Source organism: Lagopus leucura, unplaced genomic scaffold (assembly GCF_019238085.1).
Source record: "Lagopus leucura isolate 7727_CA_CO unplaced genomic scaffold, USGS_WTPT01 Super-Scaffold_741, whole genome shotgun sequence".
In the NCBI taxonomy this organism is placed as follows: domain Eukaryota; kingdom Metazoa; phylum Chordata; class Aves; order Galliformes; family Phasianidae; genus Lagopus; species Lagopus leucura.
This window is the reverse complement of record NW_024962256.1, coordinates 2755594-2772122: the sequence shown is the minus strand read 5'-3', so window position 1 is coordinate 2772122 and position 16529 is coordinate 2755594. Positions and strand designations below refer to the sequence as shown.

The window sequence follows — 16529 nt, the reverse complement described above, 5'->3', positions numbered from 1 at the left end:
TGAAAGGAAAAAGAAACTGGACAGAGATCACACCCTCCCAATGGAGCTGAGCAATAGCTTATTTGTGTGCCCTTAACCACACGAGCCTACTGGGAGAGCTGAGGGCTCCTCACATCACTGGAAGAGGGCTTAGCACTTCCCCAGGATCAGACCAAAAAGCAACAGGCTTCTCTATACATCTGAGAGTCTAAAAAAAATGTACAAAGAGCAATATGATATTGTAACATAATTTCAGATTCTCTTCTAAATCTTAACTTTATGAAACCACTTGTATTTTGGGTGGAAAAAAAAAAAAAAGCCACAAACCAAAACATTTGGCATCTGCTTAATTATTTTTCAAAAAGTGTAAGTATGAAACCAGCCTAATCACAGCCATAACAATCTTACTGATAACTGTCTATTTAGAACTGCATATGGAAGAGTTTGAAAGAGCAGTTTTCAGTAACAGTCGATGTATCCACAGAGCTGCACTCCCAGAATGGACTACTTAACTTTTCTGGCTGGTTTTTAGAAGCCAGCTTCTGTCTCAGAAACGTCTTCAGACAGAAGAAAACTAAATAAGCGATACCATATGTTAAAATATATCACTGCTGATTTTTAGCCCATTCCAAAAACCATCAGATATTCTTTTCAAGACACAAAGTAAATTGAAAAAAATAATAATTCTAATTTAATACGGGTTGGCTGATTGGCTCTTCTTTTGTTGTTATTGTTGTTTGCCTATAGCTGTATTTTAAATGGGATATTTCCCTTGTTTATTAGAGACTCCAGATCACAACAGCTGTAGTTGATCACATATCCTTGCAGGTGGGTCATTCTCAGTACCTCAATATCTGCAACTAAAGCCAAGACTGCACATCTTTAAACGCATTCAGGTTTTAAAATCACAGCACACCATGCTAGCCACTAATCCCCAAAAGGTCTTTAAAATGTGCATGCAAAATACTGTGCATAGATATTAGGTAATGCTACGGGATGGCAGAGAGGAACCCCCTGCAGGGATCAGTTGCACAATTGGAATGAACAAGAGGAAGGTAGTGAGAACCTGAACTAAAATAATTTCATTTTTAAAATGCAGTTACATGAATTAGAAATAATGAAGCGACGCTTTCTGTCTTAGTTACACACTTCTGCTTGGGTAGAAATAAAACCATTTTTGCGGGCACTGTGAGACCATCCTTATTTCTTTAAGAGTAAGATTTGCTCTATCAGTGCCATCCAAAGGTAGGCTGCCTGCTCCTCACAACTCTGCAGGTATTTATGCCATGAGAACACAGAGTCTGCTAGGAAGAAATGGCTGTCATTGCACAGAGCAAAGGGAAATATTTGGATTTAATCTAGAAGAACACGTGAGTACTTTGAGTCTCATATTCATGGCTTATTTGGTTGAATAAAGACCAGCAATGACACTCAGGTGTCTCAGCTGTAGTTTGCCTCGGTTGCTCAAGAGACATTTTCTACAGGAGTCTTAAATCCTGTGCATATTGCTCGTTTAGAAGCATCATTTCTGTATGCTAATTAAACATTTTGAGGTAAAAGAAATCTAAGAAAAATCACACATCTAGGTCTGAAATGCAAGTTTTGTCCCTCATCAAGGGCTTGATGTTTATTTCAAACTTCACTGGACAGAACCTCCCAAGAAGGGATGACTATTTCAGAAAACTATCTTATACCTGCAGTGGGCCATCAGGGCAGCCTGCATCTACAAAGGATGGCGTAAATGTAACATCCTCTACTGCATGTTTGTGCCTGAGGCCCCCCCTCAGTGTAAGGGCACACCTTCCACTTGGGGCTGGGCAATGTGAGGGAGATACCACCGAGAAGTCCTGCCTGCACGTGGAGCTGGAGCGCTCCTGGGCAAGGCAGCAGCTGCTGGGGGATGCGCTGTGCTTCCTCCACCACACTCAGAATGAGCTGAGAGGGAAAGATTAGCCCACCCTCCTAGATACCTTCTGCAAGGGCTCCTACCTGCATATTGAGAAAAACACCTGCTGGCTCCAGAACCAGTGAAAGCAGCTTGGAGGCATCTGATGGTGCTGCCCTCCCATAATTCCTGTAAGATCAAGCTAACCAACTCCAGGAGTGCTTGGAGCACAGTTCTGTGACTCGCAGACCTTCCTGAGCATCAGGTAGGCTGACTTGCCCAGCCTCTTCCAGAGCCTGATGTAGAAGCCAACCACCCAGGGTGACCACAGAGAGCTGCATTGATGGGATTCAGCTGGTGGCAGAGAAGAAACACCCTTCTTGGGATGATCTCCCCAGCACAGCTGTCAGTGCTGTTGCCAGTGAAATCATCAGTTTTCACCTTGCCTTCTCTGTCCACAGACTGGCACAGCCCAGGTGGCCATTTCACAGAACCTGGCATTACCCCTCTCAGCTGTGGCTGTGCAGGGACCATGCAAGAGGGGCCCTGGCATGCTCACTGAGGGCAGGGTGGAAAATCTGCCCATCCCAGACACACCCTGGGCACTGGTGCCACACAACTGAGCATACTGGACACACAGCAGACATTGCTCAACAGGCAGTGGGAATTGCTTCTGCACATTTTCTCTGCTGCCAAACCACATTTTGGGGAACCTGTCTTCATGCAACTGAAGATGATGTCGCACGGAGGCTTGCAACAGAGAGGCCTGCTAACAACCAGGCAGTCACCACTCAAAATCTTGGGAAAAGTCCATTACCTCTGGGAGCTCCATCCTGTGCAGAGATGCCAACAAATTGTTTGTTTGAACAAATGCTCTGCCTGTGAATGTCTGCACAGAACTTTGAGAGGGAACAGGGGCATGGAGTGCTGAGTGCACCACTGCCACACAACCATGGAGCGTTTCCAGAAAGAAACAGACTGACAGAGGTTGTAAGGGACTTCTGAAGCTATACTGGGGGGCCATAAGAAAGAATAGGATAGACTCTTTAGCAGGGTCTGTTGTGACAGGACAAAGGGAAATGGTTTCAAACTAAAAGAAGGGAGATTTAGATCGGATATAAGAAAGTAAGTTTTTACAATAAGAGTAGTGAGGCACTGGAGCAGGATGCCCAGCAAGGTGGTGGATGCCCTGTCCCCAGAGACATTCAAGTCCAGGCTGGAGGGGGCTCTGAGTAACCTGATGGAGTTGTAGATGTCCCTGTTCATTGCAGGGGAATTGGATTAGATGATCTTTGAAGGTCCTTTCCAACTCAAACAATTTATGATTCTGTGATACAGAGCTAAACAAGGCTAACGCTCTACTCAGCATCACACAAAACACACTGCAGTGATTCTGGAGGCATCCTAAACTTCACAGTTGTCACTTCCCAGCACTGCAGCCATCTGGAAGGCCTGCCATCTCCTACAGCAAGTGCAAGCTGCTACGACTTGTGCTAACAGAAACTTCCATTTCCAACTGTATGTATAAGGTCTGAGCTCCCCAGAAAGAACCACTCAGATCTCTGCCTGGAGCAGACCTTCCTCAAGCCAAAAGACGGCGCCTACCAATTTTATACCAAAAATTTCATTTGGTGCTCAACACTGCTTGAATAATGAAGGTTTTAAATAAGGCTGGAAAGCATCATTTCTGCCTCTCTGTTACCCTATCCCCCTCCCCACCACAGATTCGGTGCAAAGCTGCCCTGAGAGAGCTGTGCCTGGGGGCCCTGTGCTGGCATGCCTGGGAGCTCTGTGCCAGCAGGGCAGGCCATACACCCACATCCCAGAGACAGGGAGTGCTCTGCATCCCTTGCTAGTCCCAAGGCAACAGGATTCAGTGCTAGGAAGCTCCTGAGGGGTGTGTGTGCTTCCAGCCCTCCTCTGGAGAAGGGCAGGTTGCCATGACAAAGGCCTTTGAGAAAAAGAGGTGTGGGATGGAAAATAACATGCAAGAAACCTAGGAGGGAAAAACACACATCTCAATTCAGCATTTGCTGTCATTTCTCAACACAGAGTGATTGGGATTTGGGTTCATGGGAAATAGGAAATGACTACAACTGTCCTCATATCAGGAGAGGGTAGGTGAATGAACCTCCAACACAACACAAACAGGCAGCACACAGTGAGACCAGGGTGTGACGATGCAGCAAGGTGTCCTAACATCACTTCAAACAACCTTTATTATCAAATGCTGCCAAAGCAGAATCACTGTAAGCAAAGACACCTTCCTCTACGGCTTCTTTGGTTTCTTTTCAATGGCCTTAAGAAAGCTTTAATCACCTGAGCCACCTGCTACTATTTTATGGATTGTATGAGCCCCACTAAAGTAAACGCAAGCTTGCAATTGCCTGTTCAAAATCATACTTTGTTTCTAAAGTTTCCCTGTGCCAGAAATCCTCAGCACTGTCCAAATAATTGCAGAGAACAGTTCCAAAAAAAAATCCTACAACACTAAACACACCATCAAAAAAAAAAAAAAAGGACATCAACTAGAGGGGAATAGCAGATCCTTTCACAGCACTGAGTGATAGGCCTAATCCGGTTGTCTCTTCTTGATTTAACAAACCAAGAAATATGGCATTGTTTAATAAGCAATGTGTCAAAACCATGAAGTTCTACAATTACCAAGCTATCAGAAAGCTGGGAAATCCCACTGCCCTGAAAGCCAGAGTGAAAGACAGCTTCAATTTCCTCAACTGAATTTTTAACACATTGCATGTAGCAGCCAGTCATCTCCCTCTCTCCCATTTGTTGTAGGGGATCCATTTCAAAACATCATTTCCTTGCTTCAAGTCATGCCTGTCATTACAACCCCAGAGCGCTCAGGTTGCATGCATGGTATCCCTTAAGAGCAGTGACTTCTGGGTTGGAAAAACATCAGTTGTACATAATGGCAATAGCTATTGCCTATTTCCTCCCTGCACCCTCTGAACAATCTCCCTATTTCTCTTCTCTCTGCAGCATCTGAGCACTGGCACAGAGTCAGCTGGCAGTGCCGCAGATACAGCTCCCCTGTGTCCCTCTACTTTAAGTGCTACACATTCAGAAGGGATGCTGTGCCTGTGTGCCCCAGCTCTGAATCCCCCTGCACTCACATTCTCCCCATTTTCCTGGGGGAAAATTTTCTCACCTCTCCCAGTTTCCCTCTTCAGCTCCATCCTCCCACCCACCTCTGCACCCACACTTTCCTGCCCATGTCGTACCTGTTGGCAATACTTGCATTGCTGCCACTGCCGCTGTGTTTCCTTGCCCGGCTCAGCCTCCGCGTGGGCTTAGGGTCTTGTAGTCCAGGACTTGGAGCTGAGGGGAAGGTCGAGGCATAGCCATGTTCGCACTCTGCACAAGAATCAACAGGCAGGGCATAAAAAAGGGGTCAAAAAAAAAAAAAAAGAAAAAAGAAAAAAAGTCAGCTGGCAGGCCTCACCACTGACCCGTCAGCCTAACTGTGGATGCCCTTAAGCACAACAGCACAGGGAAACACGACTGCTGATATATTCAGAGGGAAATGGAGCAAGAGGTGGAGAAAAGAAAGACAGTGTAAAAGCTCTGCCAACGTCGCAGGAAGACCAGCACATCTCCACTACCTGAAAGTGTCAAAAGAAGCCGGGACAGCCCAGACTGTGCCTTATCTCTCCTTCTGCTCAAGCTCTGAACCAAGCAAATCAGGCACATTTCATGCTGCAACGCCAGGACCTCCCACCCCATCCTTCCTGTCCAGTGGGAAACTTTCCAGCCAGCCCCTGCTTTTCCTTCCAGAAATCACATCCAGCTCGTCCTCCCCTTCTTGCTAACCCCCCCACCTCACCCTCACCCCAGCCTCAACCTCTGCTGGAGGATCAACCACCAGCTCCGATCCCCTCGGCCTCTCTCACCCCTCCGCGGGGACTCCTGGCCCCGACCCCGCTCCCACCACAGGCGGTCAGCCCGGCTCCTCCCTGCCATTACCTCTCTCCCTCCGCTCCAGATACTCGGCCGCCTCCAGCAGCCGCTGGATGTTGATCAGCTGCACCTGCTCCATGGCCCCCGGGGCTCCGGGCCCCCCTCGGCCCCCAGGCTCCCAGCGGGGCGGGGCTGCGGGGCGAGGAGTTGCCGGCTTCCCCCTGAACCCCAGCCCCCTCACATCGACCCCTCTCTCCCCAGGACGGCTCTCCTCAGAGGGGCGCGGAGATGGCGAGGACGCCCGCTCCCGAAGAGGCAACGAAGCGAGGCCTTTCCGGCCGTCCCTACCGCTCAGCCTACCGCCGCCCGCGCCTCGCTTCGCCCCCCAGCCCGCCCTCGCCCCCTGCCGGGCTCGGCCCCTCCGCCCCGGCCCGGGCTTACCCACCCGCCGCCCGGCTCTACCCCGCGGCCCCGCCGGGACCGGCCCCTCCGCCCGCCCCACCCGCCTCCCCCAACGCCTCGCACCACTTTGTTTACCTCCGCCGGGCGCTCACGGGAAGGGGGGAGGGGGGCGCCGCGCCGCGGGGCTGCACGGGAAATGTAGTTCCGAGCCGCCGCGGGGCGCTGTGCGACGGCCGCTGTGTCCGCGGGGGGACGGCGGGACGCGCAGCCCGGCCCTGAGGCGACGGCGGCGGGAGAGTGGGCACGGCCAGCCGCCCGCCCTCCCTCGAGCACCGCCGGGGCTCAGGACTCGGCCGGGCCGAGAGGCCTGCGGTCACTTCGCGCTTCTTCTTGAGGCTTCCGCACGTGGAAGGACAGAGAACGGAGCAATAAAAGAGCAAAGAGAGGCTGCGTCTGTAGAGGCGTTAACTAAAGAGAAGCTGCCGTGTTTCCAGGGCTTCTGAAAGCACCCTGAGGTGCGCGACCCAACGTGCTCTACAGACAAAAGAGCACAGACAGCAGTCTGTGTGCCTGGGAAAGCCGGCAGGGTGTCTGAAGCACCACGCAAATAATGCACGCTTCACCTGGACACTGCCACACCTGCATGGTGCATCCCACTCTTCCCGATCCCCCAGTACAGCACTTCACATCCCAGCTTCCACACCCAATCACCACCATTTCTGCCACTGAATTTTGCCAACAACTTTTAAGGCTTGCTGGAGTAGAGCTTCAAAACCTGTTAGCGTGCAACTGTATGACAACCAGTATCCAAAGTACTTGATTGGGACACTCAGAGTTAAAATACAAGTCTCAGGCAGATACCAACCTACCAGAAGAGCTGTTTGGTTGGGCTTACTTTTCACAGGTCTGGACCTTTAGCCTGTGACCAATGAAAGGTATCAGGAGACTCATGCAGAGTTGCAAGAGCTGACGTGAAAGAAAACCAAGTGGATTCAGTGTACTTAGCTTTTCTTTAAATATTTCACTTATTCACTGTTTCTGAGGCTTCCGTGGAAAACTGCGGGCTTGCAGCTGATAGAGGTATCCAGCCACTATTCAGCTCTTACAGAAACCCTGTCATCCCTGAATCCTGTTTCTCTTAAGATGGGACAGTCCTCTATCCTGGAAATGATTAACAGCGTGGATTATTAGGAGCACACGTTAAGGCTCAAATTTGAGCAGGGAATACTCATGTGATCTTTGGAAAAGGACGCAGGTGCTCTGCACCAGTGGGGTTAGAGCAACAGCATTTCTGGGCTCTAGCTCGACTTCCTGCTTCCAAAACAAGGCAGTCATTTGCCTTCCAGGATTAGCAATAATACTAAACATCAAACAAAACAAGAAATACCCACCATGATGATGAAGCTCACAATCACTGTACTGCAATCACCACTGCCAGCTTTCAGGTGGTACGTGTGGAGATAAGTGTTTCCTTAAAAAAAGGAAAAGCCACGGCTGGGATACAAAGGAGTGATTTGGGAGTACATCCGTGAGTCAGCCTCCAGGAGCCAACGTTCAAGACACAAAATAGAAGAGTACAGAGGAGAGGGATACACGCATATGGTGAATTAAATCAGCACCAGAATGAAGCAACAGCAGGATCAGTTCTGCATGAGATGATGTAAGATCAACTCGTCCATGCACACATCAGCTCAGCTTCCACGTCTTTGTTTCTTAAGTAAATAATGCACGATTACAAAAATCTGTGTGAAACAAAGACAAATTTGAGAGTAAACTGGGATGTCTTCCCAAAGAAGGAGCCTGATGGAGATCAGGCAGCCAACCACAGAGCCACAGCTTATCTGCAAAATCTGTCAGTTGTCATCCCAAGTGGCACTGCGGGCAGGTCAGCCTGCAGAACACAGAGTTGTGTGCAACAGAAACAAAAGTGGGTGGAAAGTGAATGGCACGAAGACGCCTGGTGCTATTCAACTACCGACCAAAAAAACCCCAAAGTCACATTTTAAATGGGGTTGAGCTATGCTGGGGAGGGGCTTAAGGAAAAAGTATTTTAGGGGAGAATGAGATCATTTAATTTAGTGGCTCCGAATGATCTGTAAGTACAGTTTTCTGATTATAAGTGCTTGCTGCTTGGCATCCCTTCTGGCAGCTGTGATTCACTTTCATTGTGTGTTCTGCTGCTTTGCCCTTTAGAAAGGGGCTTTTTACATTTTATTAAATGGCACTTCGGCAGCCCTCCATTTCCAGCCTTAATAATGGATTTGTTAATCTCCCTGATAGCCTTTCCCTCCTCCTTAGCAACAATTTAAATATCCAGGAAGAAATCTGCAGTGCAGAAATCAATTAATATTTACATCTGAAATGCTGCTGTGTTATTTTATTCAAGTAAAACAGATGTGGTCTGTTTTGATTTTGATTTTTATTTTTTTTAACCAGTACCACAATCACTGGCATTAAAGTAGCTGCTTCCATCAGGGGAATCTTCTAGGAGCTTTCCAGAAGATAATGTTTTAGGCTTCTCAAAACTGCAATGACTTTATATTTCTTTTCTTTCTGCTCTGCAGGAAGGGAAACTGAGGTGTAAGCAGCATAATCACTGCATGAAGACGCCCTCAGCTAGAGGTAGAACAAGAATACAGCTCACCCATCAAGATGCCCAACCCTCTGCTTTGGGCACGAGGCTTAGAAATAACATGGTGCTTTGCAACCTGGAAGTTATTTTCAGTAAGGGCGATACCTTTAGTTGAACTGCCTAGTTTTCCATCCCTTCTCTGGCTTCTTCTCAAACAGTCCTACCTCCAATTCTTTGTAACCTATGGGAGGAATGCGAACATGGCAACAGTTGCAGGGTTTGTTTGAAGGTGGGCAAAGGAAACGCTTGCAAATTCTTAGCCTTGCTTTCAAACCCTTCAAAATTAACACCCCTGCAACCAAGGCAGGAACAGAGGTATCCATTAGGAACCATTTTCTGCTGCTCTCAAATCAGTAAAAAAAATCCACAGAGGCTGTCAGATGAGAAAACTTTTGGTGACAACAGACTCACAAAACTGGTTTTTGGTATCCAGGGGAGCAGCAGCTATGACATACCTGAATATCCCACCTACCAGCACACACTGCAACAACCACGTCTCCATTCCCCTACTTGACACTCTTCCAATGCTTGCAATACCTTATGCAAGGGTCCTACAGCACCTATAGGATATGGCCTCATTTCTCACCCTGGAACCTTGTTCTTTTGCAAGGCACCAGATAATCCCTTTCAGCACTCCCACTGGCACTTGGAGCCCATTGATGGGGAGGACAGAATTTTTTCACAGCCAAACCACCTGGATATCCAAGAGTTTGAGTGTGAACAAAGCACGTGCTGTGTACTCTGATCCAAAGACTACCCTCTGCCAATGGGTAAGGCAAAAGCCAGGGAGGAGTGTACTCCCTGCTCCCAGCCTCTGGGAGACATGCTGCTGTTTTCAGACCTGAACCATGCCCCAGTTCATTCCGAGTCAGTGACTCAGGCACTTGACTGATCCACCTACAAAATTCAGTAATAGGGCCTCCCTCAAGAAAAAAAATTAATAAATAAACAGCAAAACAATATACACAGGATGGGATCTGTCAAAGGTAGGATTTTCCAGACAACAGCAGAAGACACTTCTCTGCCAGCCTGAGGATGCCCTGCTGCCAAGGACGTGATCAGTTCTCAGCAGTGCTCCTGGCACAGCCCTGCAGCTCTTGCTCTACCCTATCATTTCTCCTGCTGTGGCTTCCTTCTGAACTTCATGATGATGTACAAACAGCACGAGTCAAAATAACACAGCCTGGAAGTAGCTGACACATGAATCACTGTGGCCAGGTTATGAACCAGGAGGAAGGAAGGGAGCGTATTGTAAGTTGGAAGAAAAATATATAAGTGAAGGAGGTCTGTACTGCACCATATTACACCACTGTAAGATCCAAGACCCTCCATACTGACCTTGAGCCATGTGTTCAGCTCTCACTGACCTTATGGGAACCATCCTTTGGTTTGTCAGAAAACAGACCCTCAAAAATGCATAGACAGTAGAAGGAGCAACAAGCTGAACACAGTGTTGACTCACCCTCAAGGCTCAGTTTTTCTACCTTTCAAGCAGATTTATTGAAGAGCAAAGGACAAATCTACAGTCACCCATTTGTTATTCTTGGTCAGAAGGTCACTAAACATAGACAGCACTTGAAAGTCAGACGGCAAAGAAAATCTGCCTGTCTTTTTGCAGGGACCAAAGTCCACTGTCCTGTACACACACACCTGTGCTAAACTGTGAATAAGGACACCGCTGTCACGTTGGTTTGCTGGCCATCATGCTTTTGGAAGAGGATGTGACAGCATGTCTGCCTCTGCAGTGAGCTCAGCACATATACATACCACATCTATTATAGATAAGGCATCACATCCAAAGAATTAACCATGTGCTTATGCAACTTGTACTGACATAAGCAGAAGCCTGTGAACACACAGGTAATGTTTGGCACATACCAACCCCAGCTGAATTTGCTTCAAGTCCCTCTAATAACGCCTTCCCAATTCCAGCACTTCAGCTGCTTCTACACACTGCTATGCAGGCCTCATTGTGAGGTGTATTGCAGAGGTGATAGATACACACCACCAGGGCTGCCCTCAGCAGGGCTTTCATTTCTGAAAACAGCCAATGTAATTTTTCATGTGCTGTTTCTATTCCTTTGATACCAAGCTCAGATTTCTAGAAACAGGTCATTTGGAAACCTGTACATGTCAGTTAGCAACGTGTGTTGGGATTGGGTTCCACAGTCTAGGTATGGAAGCTCCCCCAAGCAGGCAGGCAGCATTGCTCCCATTTCCAGCAATGAAACTGGAAAAAGGATTCAGCATTATCTTCGTAGATAAATACTCCATTTTACCCAAGCATTACAACAATAGGATTCCATTCTACCCAGGCTCTGTACTATAATCCACTACACTGTAATGCACTTCTGCTGCTGCACCACCCAGCCACATGGGCATGGTGCTGATGGGTTGATTGCTGGACTAGATGATTTTCTGAGGTCTTTTCTAACCTTAATTATTCTATGATTCTATAATCTGAGTGACAAGCAGTGCTATCCCATGGGGTCATCGCTGCCTGCAGCTTGCCCAAAGCCGCAACACCAATCCCAGACAGCACCCAGTACTTCACTGCCTTATCCCCATCATGTGCACAGGTCAGGTGGGGCCAGACACCTCTCTGCCAGTCCTGCTTTCTTCAGGCCATGTTTCCTGGGGGCAGGCACTGTCACTCCCCACGTGTACAGCATTGGTTTAACTCAGTGGTCACATCAAAATGCAGCAGAGCCTTGCCGGGCACCAGCCAGAACCAGCAGGCAGCAGGGAGCACGTGCCCAGCTCAGCCCTAAGCTTTTGGGGCTGCTTTCCTTTGTTGCTGCTAATTGCCAGGTAGGAGCCTATAAAGATAAGCACGGAGCCATTATCCCCGTCTGGCAGCCGGCACGGAGCGCACGGAGCCATCGGTGTTGCTCCAGCAGCCAAAGGGCAGCGGATCCCGGTGCCATAACCGGAGCTGAGCTCACGGCTCTCCCTGCAGCAGGACCAGGTATGCACTTAGGCCATCACCCTCCCACTCCTGCAGCTATTTTTCCCTTTGAATCGGTCCCGTGGTGTTCAGGGATTGTTTTCCAATTCCAGCAGCAATTTTCTTTGTTTGGGAGGCAACACATCAAAGCCGCCCGTTCACCGCCGTCACGTACCGCACCGCACGCTCCATAGCGAGCCCTGGGCCAGCCGGGACTGTTCGAATCAAAACGCCAAGGTTGCAAATAAACACTGAGACATTGTGCAGCATCTCCTGATGGAGGCAAGGAGTTCCCTGCTATCAGCACGGCTCTCCTAAGCGGAAGATGGAGAGAAAACAAGTGCCGGGAAGGGAGCTGGTTGGATATTACCGCTTCCTCTCAATATTTGGCAACAAAACCCCCATATCCCCACGTGCTGCTCACGCAGGGGAGCACCATTCTCCATCTCCAAACACGGAACCTCATAAAACCACGCATTTTTAAATAAAATGCGTGAAATGTCAGATACTCTTGCAAGACAATGGCAGAACAATTCTGTTGGCAATCCCCCTCCCGCGTGATTCTGACACATCCCCTTCAAGCTCAGAGAAGAGGAGGAAAAAAAAAAAAAAAAAGACAAAAAACAACCGGCGGTCCCACAGTGATCCCCAAAGCACCGCCGCTCTCCCAGGCGCAGCGCTGAGCTCCGCCCGCTCCTCCATCATCTCAGCGCTCGCACCTCCCGGCCGCTCCGCTCCGCTCCCCTTAATACGGGGCTCTGCGGGCTCATTACGAAACACCGATTCGCATGTGAGGGAAAAAAAAAAAACAAAAACACAACAAACAAACAGCGAACCAACACAACAGTGCTATTTCTACTTTTGAGAGGAGAAAAACAGCGTGGAGCTGATGGTGGAGAACAAGGGCTCGCGGTCCCCCCCACCACTGCGGCTGTGGGATCTGTGCAGGGGCAGCCGCTCCTGCACCACGGGGGCAGCGAGGAGAACTGTGCGAGAAGGAGAGAGGAAGGGGGGGGAGCATGGGGGGACGGCGTGCGCCGGGAATGGGAGAGAAGAGGGAGCTGCGCGTGTTTCGGGAAGAGTGAAAAAATAGTTAAATAAATAGGGGGAAAAGGAATAAATAAATAAGAGGAAAATAAAAGAGGAAAAATAGGGAAAAAATAAATCGATATGAAATAGGAAAAAAATAAGAAGAAAAGAAAAGAAGAAGAAGAAGGAAGAGAAAAGGAAAGCAGCCTGCGTGTGACCCGGGGACACAACGGCAGCGGCAGCCCGGACTCACCCCTCCGGGCCGCCCCGCACAGCAACGCGTGACGTCACGGGGGACCCCGGCGTCGCTTATTGGCGGAGCGAACACCCGCGGGCACGCCCCGCTGGAGGTCTCCGCCAATCAGCGCGGCGGGTTGCCTCCATGTGCGAACCATGTGGCTGCGCGGGGGCGGGGCGCCGGCCCGGGGCGCAGCGCAGCGGGGCCGCTCCGCGCAGCTCCGCGGTGCGCGCAGCGCTCCGCACGCTGTGCCCGCTTTGTTCCCAGCGCGAAGCGGCAGCCTCCGTCCCGCCGCCTGTCAACCCTCACTCTCACTGTGCGCACCGCTTCGTAAAAGGCAACGCGCATCCTGCGCGCCCGCGGAGCGGGAGGCCGGCAGTAAGGCCGGCTGCTGCCCCGCACCGCCGTTCGGCCCGCGTGGCCGGCCCTGCCCTTCCCGCGGCGACGTGGCGAGCGCGGCCGTTTGCCTACGTGACTGCGCCCATGCCCCGGCGGGGGGAGCGCGGCGGTGACACCGCCTCCTCCCCGCGGCCCCGAGCGGAGACCCCCCTCCCGTCCACCGCCTGCGGCCCCGCCGCTCCCCCCGAACTTTACACAGTGGTCCCACGACTGTCCGCCGCTCGAGGCGAGGGGGCCCGCAGCCGTCCCAAAGTTTGCGCGGTTATTTATTTCCCCCCTCCCGCGGAGCCTCCCGCGCGCACTCACTTTTATTTTCCTTCTCGATCCGCTCCAGGTAGCTGGCGGCCTCCAGCAGCACCTGCACGTTGTGCAGGAAGGTATCCATCCCCGGCCCGGTGTTAAAAATGTCCCCCAGGGGACACCGGGCCCCGCCGGCCTCCCCCGCCGCTTCCCGCGGTTCTCTCCGCGGCCGCCCGCGTTTCCCCATGCCCCGCCGCAGCCCTTCGGCCCGGCGTGTGCGGCGGAGCGTGCGGCCGTGCCCGTGTGCGGCGGAGCCCGAGCCCGGCGCCGCCGCGGTCCTAGCGCTGCCGCCGCCGCCTCCTGCCGCTCGTGCGCTGTTTTCGTCCCGAGGGCGGCCGCCGCCGTCCCGCCCCCCCCACACTCCCCCTCCACGCCCCACGCTCCCCGTCAGGGCGGCCTGGCCCGTACGCGCCTGCGGAGTGCGAGCCGCGGCCGCAGCGCTGCTCTGAGAGCGGCTGCCGGGCTCGGAGTGGGGCTGGGGTGCAGGAGGGGCCACCGCGCGTCCCTGCTGTGCCCCCTCCACCTGCAGAGCCCGCAGTGCCCCGTGTCACCCCGTGTCACCCTTGTCACACTGTGTCACTTCTTGCCATCCCACATTACCCCTTGTCACCTCTTGTCACCCCGTGCTGTCCCATTGTCACCTCTTGTCACCGCATGTCACTTCCCACCCCCTCATCCAGGGATCTACATCCTTCTCACTCAGGGATGCGGGGACTGTCATATCCCCATGCAAAGCTTTTGGTGCCACCATGTCGCCAGGGGCTCCCGTGGATCCCCTCAAGACGTAACAACAGTGGTGTGACATCACATCACTCTGAATGATACCCCCCCGTGGCCCTCAGCTGCTATCCCAGCAGTGCATCCATCTGCACGTTACTGAGCACTAATTGATGCTGTGAAGTCACCGGGACCTGAGTCACTCTGGCCAAACAAACCCCTTGGGCTCCCAGTGGCAGGGCTATTTTTAGGAGGCATGGCCACAGCATTTCTTCAGCCACACGTATGTCTCGGGGCACGTGCTGGAGCCAGGGGGGCTCCCAGGCAGCGCAGCGTGGCTGTGACTCTGTGCCACCCACTTTGGCCCTCCCATGCCACTCACTGGTGGCTCATTGGAGCAGGGCTTTCTGTGCCGGCAGCGTGTGCTGCTTCTCCCTGCGTGGCAACTCCAGGTTAAAAGCCAGAACAATCAGAATTTTTATTCCCTTTCCTTTTAGCTCAGTTCAAGATGTCTTTTGCTCCCGAAAAACACGGTGGTTCTGGCCAGCTCTGAGCCCCAGTTGCTGCCTCACACCCTCAGTGTCCCAACTTTCCTTCTCTGAGTCTGCTCTTGGCTTCTGGATGCAGAATGCTGAACTGCCTGAGCATGCTCTGCTTCACACATTGTTAGTGGCCCAAAATTCAGTCCCCATATGAATATGGAGAGCCTGGGAAGAGGTGGACCCTCAGTGGGACCTGGGCACCTGCAGGGACGTGGGCTGCCCGGAAGGATGGGATGCCAAGGTTCCAAGGCAACCAACCTCAGAGAAATGGGGAAGAAATGAGTTTCTAGGGGATGTGTGCTAGGGGGCACAGAGGGGCATTTCCACAGAAGTCCTCCCCCCCCCCCCCAGCATTGCCCACCGGGCACCTTGGCTCGCCACATTCCTCTCTGCTCCAGCTGCAAACAGGAAGGACAGGACAATCAAGAATTGAGGAGGCCTTGCTATTTCCCCAGTATCACACACTCAGCAGTCATGGTCCAGCATGTCACTGTCTGCATTTGCCTTCTCGTTAACGCTGTTTAACCTTTGAGCTCACACTGAAACTTCCTTGCCATCTCCCCAGGTGGGTGTCCCCACCCTCAGACACTGCACAGCACTGGCTGATGGTGCAGGGTTTAGGGGCCAGAATAGCTCTAGATTTTGGTCAGCAAAGGCCCCTGGGTGCACCTGTTCTCTCTTTTGTGGCTGAGACCACTGTAATCCTTTTATAAAACCCTACCTGCAGCACGCTGCTGCCCTTTGGAAGGATGAACCTGTTTTCCATGAGATAATTCTGTTGCCCATCTGTCAAGGGCAGACATTCCTCACTGCTCAATGGCGATAAAAAGGTATTAAAAATACATTTTGGAGGGCTCTCACATCTCTCATTTTATTTTGCCATGGTTGCTGGGCTCATGGATAAGCGATGCAGAGCTCTGATGGATCTGGAGTGACCAACTCCTAAAGGGTCCACCTTGCTGCTAGATAGCCCACACCAGGAGAGGAAAATCCTCAGTCTGTGCTGAGGAACATGGCTACGAGAAACAACATTTCACTTGAGAAGCCTTCCTTTTGCTACTCTGACACTGACCTTTTCACTTTCACGTTGCACTCTTACCCCTTTTGCCAGCCTCTCTGGGCTTTTGGCTGTGGTTTCCTGCAGGATGCCAGGTGCTGGGGTTCAGCCACAGCCTCTGTCCACCTGTCCTGGGGTCACTCTGTCCCTGTCCCTGCTCTAACTCCAGGGCAGTAGCAAGTCAAACACAGATAATGAGCTCCCAGCCTCAGGGAATGGAGAACGAAGCACTTATGGGGATGCCCAGTGTTAGCTATGGGATCAGCGCTTTTCCAGACCTTGGCGTAGTTCACTTTTGGCTGCACCTGGGCAGACAGGCAGGGCCGAGCCTGACGTAGAAAGGCTCTTAACTTCCTTCCCAGCTGCCATGCAGATTACAGCTGTTTCACCCCAGTCGTGCTGGCTATACTACTCGTTCGGTCACTATTTAATTGCTTCTCCTTCACAACGCATTGGACAGGGTGCAATTTGCCACTGCTGGGCA

The 16529-nt window shown here is 51.4% G+C and overlaps 1 protein-coding gene across 2 annotated transcripts in view; it reads right to left on the bottom strand.

The window, feature by feature from the left end:
- Window positions 1-13917, bottom strand: part of MXI1 (MAX interactor 1, dimerization protein) — a 53891-nt gene extending 39974 nt beyond the window's left edge. Inside the window, exons 1-2 of one of the 2 annotated variants that reach the window (XM_042863708.1) lie at window positions 13736-13917; window positions 5107-5239 (exon numbers count right to left, since the gene is read on the bottom strand). In XM_042863708.1, coding sequence (XP_042719642.1) covers window positions 5107-5239; window positions 13736-13916 — 314 coding nt within the window. In that variant the 5' untranslated portion in view covers window position 13917. Of the gene's footprint in view, window positions 1-5106; window positions 5240-5848; window positions 5972-13735 lie in introns of those variants that run through there. The other variant, XM_042863709.1, reaches the window with a different exon arrangement.
- Window positions 13918-16529: the final 2612 nt, after the last annotated feature.